Genomic DNA, 12,778 nt, shown 5'->3' with positions numbered 1-12,778 from the left:
TGTAGGGAAGGAGCTCTTTTCCCTAATAGTCTGCCCATTGGAGGCTTTTAAGACTAGGCAGATTTTGAGATCATTTCAAGTGTCAAAATCCTGTTAAGCGACATCTTGTTACTTGGTTGGTTTGTTACCTGCATTTCCTGCCCAGCGTTGTGCTGCTGCGTTGCTTGTGCTGGGTCTTGTAACTGTGCGACAGAGCTGATTTTAATGTGCTGTTTGTATTTTGATATTCAACTGATGTTCTTGAGCACTTGGTTTTGGTGGGACAGGCTCCCTGAGCCTTCCTTGGTCCCCAGAGCACCTCTGCGGTTCAACCTGGCTCCATTGTAGAATTGCCCCGCACGGTGGCCGGTGACTTGCATGCTGATGGGCGAGCTCTTGCTGCCGTGACCTAGTAATACATTTAAAGGATGCTAACAGCTACCCCATTAAACAGTATATAGAGAAGGCAGGAGTCCTGCTGACATCTAAGCATCTCTCTCTAGACATGGCCTGCTGCAGAGCAAGGCCCATGTCCTCCCCCAGACTCCCGCCTGCCTTTTGTGACCCGAGATCCAATTGCCACACTGCACAAGAGAAACGTGGCTTTTGCCAGCTGCCTTGCTGTTTAATCCCCAATGTCTGTTTTGTAGACCTCAGATCCTCCATTCCTTGGAGGATGAGTAATAGTCCTCGGCTGGACTCTTTTGCAGGCATTTGGAGCGGTTGAAGCCATCTCGGACAGAATCTGCGTCCACACCAACAGCAAGGTGAACGTGGAAGTCTCGGCAGAAGACTTGCTGTCTTGTTGCGGCTTCGAGTGCGGCATGGGGTGAGCTTGCAGCCAGGCCCTCTACTTCACCAATAAACATAACTGGGCCCCGGTCACCAGCCCAGTAGGCGAGCGGACCAGTCCTTGCATGGTGCTACTCGGACCCACTTCCCTTGCCTCTTTCCTGCCTGTGACCATTCCCAGGGGAAGGGGAACTCGTCCAGTATCTACCACCTCGTAGCACTTTGGTCAGCTTTCCTGGGTGCTTTCTTCATGCTCGGAGCTGCCAGGAATAATGCTCTTTAAGCATCTGCTGGGCACAAGTGGCAGAAACAACGGAGTCCTTGTTAATTCAAGCCCTGGGCACCAGCTTAGAAACCACCTTCCCTTCGTTCTGGCTTTTGAAAGCTCTGAATTGGAGGCAGGCAGAGTTTGGCCTGCAATGGACTTAATTTCCCAGCATCCTGGCTGTTTTTTGGACCATTTCCATGGAGACCATGGCCCTGATGCTCCTGGGGTCTCCGTGGAAACTGGCCAGAACAATGTGGGCAAGGGCTGCTGGGAAATGGAGTCTAGATTTTGCCCGCTGAGTAGTTCCAGTGCCTTAACATGGGGACTTTGTTATGCTTCCCCCGGTGCTGCACTGACTTGTGCAGAGGTGGACTTCAATCTGTTCTGGGGTAGCTCGGATTCATTTTTGCACGGGTCTCCGTGGGATCGGATCTGTGCGGCTTTTCAGCTTACCTCCCTAAACTCAAGCTTTCTAAATGAACTGAATAACTCCCCTCTTTGTCTTGGAACCGGGTAAATCTGCTTCAAGTGCTGCCACGTTCAGTAGGGGATATTTTAAATACATGTTCATAAGTCCAGGGTACCTTTTAATCAGTTGATGGAAGACCCCATGCGAGAAGATTGTGGTGCAAGACTGCAGCCTGCAATGCTCTTGCTCACTTGAATTGTGTGACCCCGTTTGCTCTACTGAGACCGCATATGCATTTTAAGGTGCATGCACAGGCTTGCAGTAAAGTGTTTGGGTCCTTTCAGTATTTGCCTCCTGGCTGCCAGGGAGGAGTGCAGCGTCATCCCTGGCTGCTTGAGCAGGAGGCTGGGAGCCAGGACTCCTGGGTCCTCCGCCGCTGTTGTTACTCGCTGTGTGGGCAAACCCAGTTCTGTATATGCTCTCATTAAAACAGCTGTCATACCCCTTGGAGATGGAGTTTGAGGCACTGGATGAAGAGGCGGTGTCTTAATTGATAGACCACTGAGCTGGGATGCTTGACTCTGCCACTGACCTGTTGAATAACCTTGGGCAAGTCTCTTGACCTCTGCCTCAACTTCCCTATGTGGAAGAATATCATCCCCTTGATCCTTGGAGACCTAGAGCTGGGTAATAACCAGCTGGGTTTGACCATTCCTGCAACCACTTCTCTTCTTTTAGAAGAAGTCTTGTCATGGATCCCCTATGCCATCCTGCAGCACGTGTGCCCCTTGAAGGTTGCTAGACTACCCATCTTCTACCCAGTGTACTAAGCTCAGTCTGGACTGGCTAAGGGCTCTTATCTAAAGAGCTGCAGCAGGTTACGGGCTCCAGCTGCAAGGTGGTAAATGCTCCCTTCGGTTCAAGAGAAAATTTACATGCAACTTGCAGTATGGCAGCCCTGGCCTTGGGGGAAGTACTTTTTGCAATGCAGCGCATTGTGGGGGAACTGCAGAGATGTGATGGCGAAACTAAAGAGGTATGCAGGGCCTGGGAATTGCAGTGTTGGGTCTAGAGTCTCTCTTTCAAGTGTGTCTCTACCCAAAAGCCTAAGTAGAAGCTAAGGCCGTGCCTCAGATTGAGCTAGGATTGGTGGCTGACTCTGCTACTGGTGGTTCTTACAGGTGCAATGGTGGCTACCCCACTGGAGCGTGGCAGTACTGGACCGAGAAAGGCCTGGTGTCTGGCGGGCTCTATGACTCCCACGTGGGTAAGTTGGGATGGTGCACACTGTGGGTCCTGAGTGGCGTGGTGTTCGGAGGGGGTTGGTGCTGGTGGGGACACGGTTATGGGCCCAGCTATACCCCTGACCCCTTCTTGGAGGGCATCTCCCATAGCCTTGAGGCCTCCTACCTTTGCCTCTCCAGGAGCATTTCTCCCATGCACTTGGAGCAGGCCTGGGAGCAGGAGGTGCCCACCTTGCTTTCCCAGACGCCCTGGCTGAAGTTGGTCTGTCTTGGGTGGTGTGACTCCTTTTTAAATAGGAGCTTTAAAAACATTGTTCGTCTAATCAAAGGGGCAAAAATCCATGTAAATTGTCTCCTTAACCACCAGGAGTTTGTCAGCTGTTTCTACACCCCAACTTCCCCCATGCCTGCCTTTGCATCTCTGCAGATCTGCACCTTATTAATCCCCCCAGATTCACCTTGCCTCTCCACATCCGAGGCAACTGCAGCCTCTTCAGTCCAGTCTGCACTTGCACCTGCTGCCTAGAGCTAGCTCGGCAAGGTGTCTGTGGTGGGACACGACAGCAGATGGCTCTCAGTCTTGTGCTAAATCTTCAGGATTTTGCTATCTGCTCCCTGATCCTTCCTAGGTGCGTTGCCCAACTCTCCAGTTCTTTGAATTAACCTGGTATGTGCACAAATGGACACCCCTACCCCAGTTAGGTAATAGGGAGCTATAGTATCTCCACACTATGGTAGAGCATCTTCAAGTCCTTTGTAGCAGGGGACCTATTCGTCATTCCTCTTCTAGACTGAACACAGCCGTGTCCTGTCCCTTGCTGTAATGCAGGCGTCCAAGCTACATTACACTGGCTGGCAGCTTCCTGACCTTCTGTCTTGCTCAACAGGCTGCAGGCCATACTCCATCCCTCCATGTGAGCACCATATCAACGGGTCACGGCCACCATGCACCGGAGAGGGTGGAGACACTCCCAAGTGCAGCAAGCACTGTGAAGAGGGCTACAGCCCTTCGTACCAGGAGGACAAACACTATGGTAAGGGAGGCTTCCCCACTGCAGCAGTGGGGCATTTGCCCTTCTAGCTTCATGGCCTTAGAAGGGCCCTGCAAGATCTCGTCTGGTGCAGTGCCTTGCTGAGAGGTGAGGCTTGCTGCCCTTGCACCATCCCTCTTCATGTAGGCTGTCCAGCTCTCATGCTGCTGTAGCAGATGTGCAGAGCGAACAGCATGTGCCATCAATTCTTCATGGCCCACAAGTTGGCACATCCCATGCCCATGCAGAAGCCTACACCCATGGGCGTTTCTCTGTTGGGGAACATGATGAAAATCATGCTCGAGTTCAGTCTTAGTCCTGCTGGGTGAGCCCCCTTTCTGGAACAACACTGAAGTGAAGGGATGTGAGCCTTGGGTCCTCATGTTAGCCCCGCAGGAGATCATTGCAAGCAAGAATCCTAACACCAGAGGATACTCCCAGGACAAAAGCAGTCTTTTGAATGTGTAAAGGTCCCAAAGCACTTGCTAGATCTGCTCCAGGGAACTAAACCTTCCCACAAAGCTCTTGCCTTGCCACTGGCAAGTGTGGGGAAGATGCAAAGCAGGTGGGACTGAGGATTTTATTGTGTGGTTTTTTTGGGGGGGGGGGGGCAGGGGGTGGGTTTCCCTCTTGGAGGCAGGCCCTGGCACAGGGTGAAGATGGATGAGTAGGTGTCTGCCAGTTAGCACTGCCTCTGGGCAGGTTGGCATCAGACCCTAGCTTGCACTGAGGCCTGGGGTCTTGCTCTGGTCTTGCAGGCGTTACATCATACAGCGTTCCTCGCAGTGAGAAGGAGATAATGGCTGAGATCTACAAGAATGGCCCGGTGGAGGGAGCCTTCATTGTGTACGAAGACTTCCTGATGTACAAGAGTGGTAAGCAGTGCACGCGTCTCGTGTCTGCCCCATGCACCGGCTGGGAGTTCCTGGGCTGGCACCGAGTACAAGCCAAAAAGTGACTGGGGAACATGGATGCTTCGGACGGTTGGGCAGAGTGCCATTGGCTGTGGTGTGATGGCAGGCACCCTTTGCCACTGCACTGAGTTTGTATGTTGGGGGAGCTAATGGTGTCAGATTCATAACTAGACTGGGCTCTTTGGTGTCCAATAGATTAGGGTGGCCATAATTTGGGGACATGCATGTGGCAGGACCAAGCCACCTCTGCCCCCAGGAACCCCTGTTCTAACCTGGGCTCCAGGTGGCAGCAAGCAGTTGGGCATGTATAGGCGAGTTCCTGCCAATCCTGGACTTGGTGCTTCAAATTTCTCCAATGGCTAGGATGCTAAGAACAGTCCCAGACTTCATAGGCTGTCCCAGCTGATCCTGGATATATGGTCACCCTACTGATAGACCACTTGGGCCTGGCTGTGAGGCTTCCAACCACAGAAGTCTGCCTCTATAGTGCCTGCTATGTGTGAGGCATAGATGTGAAGAGGGCCCCCAAATTGAACATCCCAAACTAACAATTGCTTGTAAAAAAAAAAAAAAAAATCTGGCCTGAGTGCCTCTAAGGCCATGCTGCGAGTTGGTGTCTGAACTGGAACCTGATGCGAATGCCCAGCTTCCAGTCCATTCTTGCATTGCTGCATCTGTGGCACTTCCTCCCCATCACCATTGCACATGAGGTCAACAGGGTGCCTGCTGCATAATGGGAATTTGCCTGCCAGGGCATAAAAAGACTCTCTTGTTCTGGCGTTACCAAGCTGTGAGCTTTCACCCCCTGCTAGGGGGGTGTGAGGGTGGGGGGGATAGTTGGCATTTTAATTCTTTTCTCAAAACTTTTATTGTAACGTTAATTGATGGTTTGAATGTTGTCTGTGAAAGATGCGATGCAGCCTTAGGACATATCAGAGCACTAGCAAAGGAACTGAAGAGCAAAATGGTATCAAACTTCTTACACTAGGAAAATCTAAGGGCAGTGATCAGGCAGATGCAACACACCACCTCTTTTGCTTGCTTTTCCTGCAGGCGTGTACCAGCACAAGACTGGGGAGCAGGTTGGAGGCCATGCTATCAGGATCCTTGGCTGGGGTGTGGAAAACGACACCCCTTACTGGCTGGCTGCCAACTCCTGGAACACGGACTGGGGCGACAACGGTAAGCGGCCAGGCAGGGGGCGGATGTGCTTCCTCTTTGAAAGGCTCTTTCGAATTTGTTTTAATCTCCTGCCTCTTAAAATCCGAATAGGAATGGCAGGCATCTATAAAGACAATATCCTTTTTTTTTTTTTTTTTTTTTTTCTCCTTCTAGCTGGGTGGAAAAGGCTAAATCTTGGTCGGCTCAGTACTACCCCAGGGAGCAGGGCCTGGTGGGGGTGGGTAGTAGCTCGACTCGGGCTTGGGCATTTCGTGTCCTGCCAGTGTGAAAGCCTTTCTGGCTTCCCAGGGTTTAAGGGAATACAGACTTGTCAGACTGATATTCACACATGGGGTCAGGAAGGCATTTGCCCCATGGTCTGATTTGGTATGGATTGGCTGGGGGTGGGCAGTTGCCCCCTTCTGTAATGGGGGGGGCCTGGCCCTCTATTTGGCATCTCTTTTTATAGAAGCAGGACATGGGTGGCTGTGGCTCCTCTGCGTTACTGGTGACAGGTTAAGGTGTTTGTGTTGTCAAGGTTGAGGATAGTCTTTTGTAGAGTCTAGGTTTATAGGATGGTTTGAATAGGGCTGATCCTGCCTTGGGCAAGGGCTTGGACTAGATGCCTCTGGAGGTCTCTCTAAGCCCTACTTCTCCATGACTCACCAGGCCACAGAGCTTGGTTTGTGACCTTTGCTGAAGCGGCCTAGAAAGAGGTCATTTAATGTACGTGGTGCTTTTTGAAGCAGGGAAGAAATTCCCCTACCCCAGGCAGGTTTGCAGAGGCAGATTTAGCATCTTGCACAAGGTACTGCTATATTAACAGTACCCCAGGGCTTGGTTATTTTTACCTCTGCTCCAGGCGGCCAGGCCAGCCCCACAAGCTGCAGCAGGGAAGGCACATGTCCTGGACCTGGTTCAGAGATGCTGAAGGTGGGAGGGCACCTGGTGGCAGAGTCCAGATTGAGAAGGAAGAATACAGCCCTGGCTCAAAGCTTGAGACATCTGGACTCGGCCAGATGCTCTTTAGCAGATGGGGAGACAAAACAGGGTAGAATAGCTGGGCCTAGGTCCTACAGGGCATCTCCTTAATCCCTGGGGCAGTGAGGGGACAGAGGTATTCACCCTAGTGTTAGCAAGCCAGTGAAGGTTGTGCACTGAGAAGGGTGAACGTCCTTGGGGCAAACAGGGATATGGGGTGAGCTTTTGCAGGGGGGATGAGCTGACTGAGATGTGGATACAAATGTAATTTGGGCATAATGGGACTCCTAGCATCACACAGCAAGTTGGCTGCCACGATGGGAAGAAAAAGGACTCAGCTAGAGTCCATATGTAGGCTGGTCCCATATCTGCCTGTCTGGGAAGCGAGATGGGTCCCCATTCCCACCTCCTCTCTGCCCCCATGTGAGATTTAACAATTCTCTCCCCTCCAGGCTTCTTTAAGATGCTCAGAGGGCAGGACCACTGCGGCATAGAGTCGGAGATCGTGGCCGGCGTGCCCAGGACAGAACAGTACTGGAGGAGGATCTGATTTTAGTATCCCAACTGCGGCCAAAGCTACCGAACCGCGAAGAAGTCTGACTCGGATGCTTTTACCTGGTAGCAGATTAGGGGCAGAGCTAGCCCATGCCCTGAAGAGACTGTATAGTCAAAGCCACTTTTTAATAAAGCCTTTTATCTTTTTGTTTTTAATTGTACTGGGGGAAAGAAGAGGTAGGCTGTGCACAAATGCACTGCATGCCTTTCTCTGCCACAGGCAGCTGCCCTAGAAGGGAGTTTGCATGGTGGCCACCTCCAAGTAGTGCTTCTCTACCCCAAGGACTGATGCAGGAGAGGGGCTGCTGGCATCTCACTGCAGCAGTGAGGTAGCTGGAGAAACTTGAGCCTCATTGGCCAAGCCTGAGAGTGGGGAGGGAAGAGCAATTAATTTTCTTCTGGAAACCCTGACCCTATAGGCTGTAGGGCATCGGGACAAGATGACCGAATGGGTTTCTTTGATCCCTGATGTAAGAACGCTTACTCTGCCAGAGAAGCATTGCCTGGTAACCTGTGTCCCTGGCATGCTCTGCAAACTGCGAGTCCTCTACAGCAGCCTAGGCTCCCTAAGTGGGTATGTGCAATCATGACCTGTAAGTGCACAGCTCTGGATAGTGCCCATAAGCTTCTGAAAAATGTTGTGCCTTGGTTTTACTGACTAACTTTTCTTCTTGAGGGAAGAGACCAGTGACAACCCAATACTGGCCACTGGAGGTGGACTGGCTCTGCAGAGTTGAGGGGAAAAAGGGTCCTTACTTATAAAGTAACTGAAAAGCCTTTAGTTAAATAGCTTGCTGTTTTTAGCTTCTGCCAAAGCACTGGCTGCTACATCTCAGGGGTTTCTACTCTGGGATGCAGGGGGTGGTGGAGAGTTGGTGTGAGCTCCAGATAACAAGCATGTCTGGCTTCTTGACAAAAAGAGCCCTGTGTAGCTGCCACCACCCAGCCCCAGATCTCCTCCCAGGATACTTATTAAGCAATCCCACATCCCTTCCTTGTGTGTCCCCAGTGCAGAATATGGAAATCCTTATATTGCTCATAAGATCCCAGTACTTTTACTAGATTCCCCAACAGCCATGGGAAAGAAGGCTTAGCATTGTCCATGGCAGTGGCCACAGGAGAAGCTTGCGGTCAGCTAGCTGCTTTGCACCACTTTCCCGTAGTGCAGGAGACTTGCTGAAGACTTCCATTTTTTGTTCCTTGTTTCCCAGAGGAGGGGTTTGGGGTAGGTGTGTGGGCAGAACTATATGAGAACAAGGAAGATGATTTTTAAAGTACAAGTCATGTTGCTTAACTGAGGTGTCACAGTCCTAGTATAAATTTGACAGGCAATCCCAGCGCCTGTCTTAGACTGTTCTGGTATTTGGTGTTGCTTTTTAAATTGTCTCCTTAATGCCTGTTTTTTTTTGTAATTGCTTTAACCACTAGTGAGGGTGACTTCAGTGCCAATAAAGGTTTCTCCTGTCTCTTGGGCTCCTATGTGGTGGAAGGGGAAGGTAACTCTCTGGGACTTCTGCAGTTCCTAAGCTTGCTCTGTTTTGCAAATGGTGGCACTGTATGCGTATGGGCTACAGTAGCATCTGTACACTCTACTTGGCTCCTGGACTTGCTTTCTGTCTATCTCTAAAAGCCCAGGTCTCCCAAGGGATGGGTACCACTGCCTCTATAGCTCCTTCTGTAGGAAGCAGTTGACAAAGTGCAGGCAGGATGCAGTGCACAAATCTAGTACAGCAGCAGCAGCATGTGCTACAAACAGCAGCCCACCTTAGACCAAGCTCTGTTAAGCAATTACAAGTTAACAGTTGCTGACCCATGTTTTTAAAGCAGGGGTATGTGATCCCTAGCGTAGTGCCATGTCAACCAGCCTGGGTGCTGGATCAGGTGCCTGAGCTAGGCTGCATGCTCCAGGACTCATTGCAGCCTGTGACATGGCTCTGCTGTCCAGCTGAATGGCAAGGCCAAGAGGTAGAGTACCATTGCTGTGTGTCCTTGTAACCTCCAAAAGCTTCTGCAGGGGGTATATGCAAAATCGCCCAAATGCTACTGAATCCCACAACCTGCAAGAGGTCTGGATGCCTTGGGCTGGGAGTCTCAAAAGGTAACTTGGGGCCAAGACCGGTGCAGCTAATGTGTTCTGATCAAAGCATTTTCTTGAGGGGAATCCCAGGTTCAAATCTCTGCCCTGGACAAGGGGGGTGATTCCTCATCTTGGGGACCAGCTGTAACAATTTAGCTGTTCAGTAACTTGGAGGAGGCCACTACTGGAGTCTTAGGGATGATGGTAAGCCAGGTTTCAGTGCCTCACTTAGCATGGAGATGCCCTCCTGGCTGAACATGGATGCAGCCTCCTGTATATCAAGCCTGGCTAATTGAAATGACTTTCTGCTCAGTTTGCTCCTGGGGCTGCTTCTGCAACCAGGGATGCAGTCAAATGTGTCCGTTAAGTCTCAGGCCACTTCAGGGCTGGGGTAGTAAATGCCTTTGACACTGGCCAGTGCTCATCCTGCGCACTGCAGATATGTAGAGCAAAAGCTCACCCCAACAGCTGGCTACTGAGAGCAGCCTTCTGCAAGGTGAAGTGGGCATGCTGGTTGGCACCAGTGGGCAGATTGGATCAGAGGTGAGGAGGGAAGAGGATGCCCCTCTTCCCAGACCATGTTCTTCACCAGCCTTTTCAGTGGTGGGAAGCTGCAGCAAACGAACCTAGAGCAGCCTCAAATGGTGTTAGTGCATGGGAAATGTCCCTGCCTGCACCCTCACAATGCAAATATGCACCAGGGAAGAGCTTTTTTTAGACCAGCTGAACAGGTAGGAGAGTTGTAGGACAAGCTTTCAGCTCTACTCCACCTCAGACCAGTGAGAAAGGATTGCAGCTTACTGGCTGCCTCTTGGCACCTCCAAGGAGTAGCAGCACTTCATGAACAATGTTGCCTATAGAGGCTTATGCCTCTCTGAACTAGTTACTGCCTAAGGTAACTCCCTGCCTTGCTTTCTGCCTTCAGACTAGCATAGGCAACTACCTCCTCCAATTGAATAAAACAACATCTCTGCCAATTAATTAGTTTATTCTTGACAAGACAGGAGACTACAGAGTTAGAGAATGCTTGCTTTAACCATAGCTTAGTTCAAGTATGTACGCTCCTTGACCTCCTTGCAAGGTCATGGGATGTCTCTGTGCTGTAAGTGGGTTTTACAAAGCCAAAAGGCCTTAACTGTTCACTGACAAGTAATCTTGAACATAAGTCGTGTCATAGCTATTGAAAGCCAGTCTTCAGTGCCCTTGCTTTTGCTACCACAGCAGACACTTTTGCTGGCTCAAAGCACCAGTCGATATTCACTTGAACAGAGCAGACCAGGCATAAAGAGAGAAGACATGCTGCTTGGAGCAGCAGGATCTTTTTCCAACAGCCTTTAATGGAAAGTTAGCACATCATCCAAGGATTTAGTAACTAAATCCTTGGATGATGGTGTCGCTGTGGATGTAGTCTTTCTAGACTTTAAGAAGGCCTTTGACACTGTCTATCACCCCATCCTGATTAATAAATTAAGTAACTGCGGCATTGATGCCTGCACAGTTGGATGGGTAAAAAATTGGCTGATGGGGTGCATCCAGAGAATAGTGGTGGACAGGTTGTACTCAATCTGGCAAGATGTGAGCAGTGGGGTACCCCAAGTTTGCTGATGACACTAAGATGTGGGGCATGGTGGGCACACTTGAAGGGAGAGAGAGGCTGCAACTAGATTTAGACAGACTACAAAAGTGGAGTGATGAAAATAGGATGGGGTTCAACAGACAAATGTAGGGTGCTGCACCTTGGGAGAAGGAATCCACAGCATACATACAGGCTGGGGAGTTCCCTTCTTGAAAGCACAGAGGTGGGAAGGGATCTTGGAGTCATTACTGACTCCAAGATGAACATGAGCTGCCAATGCCAGACCGCAGCCAGCAAGGCCAGCCATACCTTGTCATGTATCCAAAGGTGCATCTCAAGCCAGTCCAGAGAAGTGATACTCCCCCTCTATGCGATTTTGATCAGGCCGCAATTGGAGTACTTTGTCCAGTTCTGGGCGCTGCACTTCAAAAGGGATGTGGCCAGCCTGGAGAGGGTTCAGAGGAGGGCTGCCTGCTTGGTGAGAGGGCAGCAGGACAGGTCCTACGAGCAGAGACTAAGGGACCTGAACCTGTTCAGTCTCAGCAAGAGGAGGCTGAGGGGGGACCTGGTGGCTGCCTACAAGCTCATCAGGGGAGATCAACAGCAAGTAGGCAGAGCTCTTTTCTCCCCAGCACCACCTGGGGTGACGAGGAACAATGGTCATAAGCTGATGGAGATCAGAAGGAAATATTTTACAGTTAGGGTGGCCAAAATCTGGAACCAACTTCCCAGGGAGGTGGTCCTCACCTCTACTTTGGGCAAATTCAAGAGGAGGTTAGACCATCACTTGTCTGGGGTCTTGTGAACCCAGCATCCATTCCTGCCTATGGCAGGGGGTCAGGCTAGATGATCTGTTCAGGTCCCTCATGACCTTAGCTACTATGAAAGCATGATATGGGTCAGTCTAGGCACCAACAGCAGGTGATGGTAATTGGGGGCCCATGGTTGTGTGCATTCAGGTATCACCAATGTGACAGCCTGATGGTAGAGTAAAGGACACTAAAATAAGCTGGCTGCCATGAGAGTCTGCTTTGAATTGTAGGATAAAACCTCAAAAGGCCCAGTTTGCCCAGGCATCTACTGAGATTGTGGGAAGGGACACTAGTCACAGCACTTTGGGCAGGCGTAAAAGATCCAGGGGCATTTCTTGAGCTACACTACACAATAGGTGATGGCCTTGTTCCAATATGACAATATTCAAACCAGACTTTTTTGTTTGGGCAGGTGGGAGGGGAAAGAAATCACTATTGAATTAATCAGGTTCCCTTTGCACTCCCTGAATAGCTAAGAAAGAAGAGGGGCAGCTTTGCATGTGTTGTCATTATAAAGCTGCCATTTACTGGTATTTTGGGCCTGTAAAAAGACAAAACAAAACAAGCAAGCACACAGGAGCATTTTAAAAATTACTGCATCATACAAATAGAGTCCAAACTATTCGTGACAAGTTACAAGGCCAACATCTCTGCCCAGTCTTTTAGTACAAGGGTGGGTTGTACAGATCTTCCCCATGCACCTTAGTGTTTTAAAACCATCACCACTCTTAGGCTAACAGTCAGAAGTCAGCCAGAGTTTCTTTGTGTCCTTAAGATTTCATCTGTCATAGGACGTGCTAGGTTTCTGTTGCTGGATGGAAACATTAATATTCTGAAGCTGCTGTAGAACAGGAGATAAGAACGCGCGCACACATGCACACAGGGCAGAGGATTTGGTAGAACAAGTCCCATGTCTCAGTTTCTACAGCAACGGTGAGTCCAAATTCCAAGCAGCAGCTTTACGTAAAAAAAAATCCCA

The 12,778-nt window shown here is 50.3% G+C and overlaps 1 protein-coding gene across 3 annotated transcripts in view; it reads left to right on the top strand.

Moving 5' to 3' along the window:
* The window catches only part of CTSB (cathepsin B), a 23,853-nt gene extending 15,053 nt beyond the window's left edge, over positions 1–8,800 (top strand). For all 3 annotated transcript variants that reach the window (XM_006033806.3, XM_025215706.1, XM_006033807.3), the window contains exons 5-10: positions 690–808; positions 2,630–2,715; positions 3,580–3,726; positions 4,482–4,598; positions 5,691–5,819; positions 7,232–8,800. In XM_006033806.3, the coding sequence (XP_006033868.1) occupies positions 690–808; positions 2,630–2,715; positions 3,580–3,726; positions 4,482–4,598; positions 5,691–5,819; positions 7,232–7,329 (696 nt within the window). In that variant the 3' untranslated portion in view covers positions 7,330–8,800. The remainder of the gene's footprint in view (positions 1–689; positions 809–2,629; positions 2,716–3,579; positions 3,727–4,481; positions 4,599–5,690; positions 5,820–7,231) is intronic.
* Positions 8,801–12,778: the final 3,978 nt, after the last annotated feature.

This window comes from Alligator sinensis, unplaced genomic scaffold (assembly GCF_000455745.1).
Source record: "Alligator sinensis unplaced genomic scaffold, ASM45574v1 scaffold687_1, whole genome shotgun sequence".
In the NCBI taxonomy this organism is placed as follows: domain Eukaryota; kingdom Metazoa; phylum Chordata; order Crocodylia; family Alligatoridae; genus Alligator; species Alligator sinensis.
Note: the sequence above shows the minus strand (reverse complement) of the source record. Positions and strands in the feature narration are given on the sequence as shown.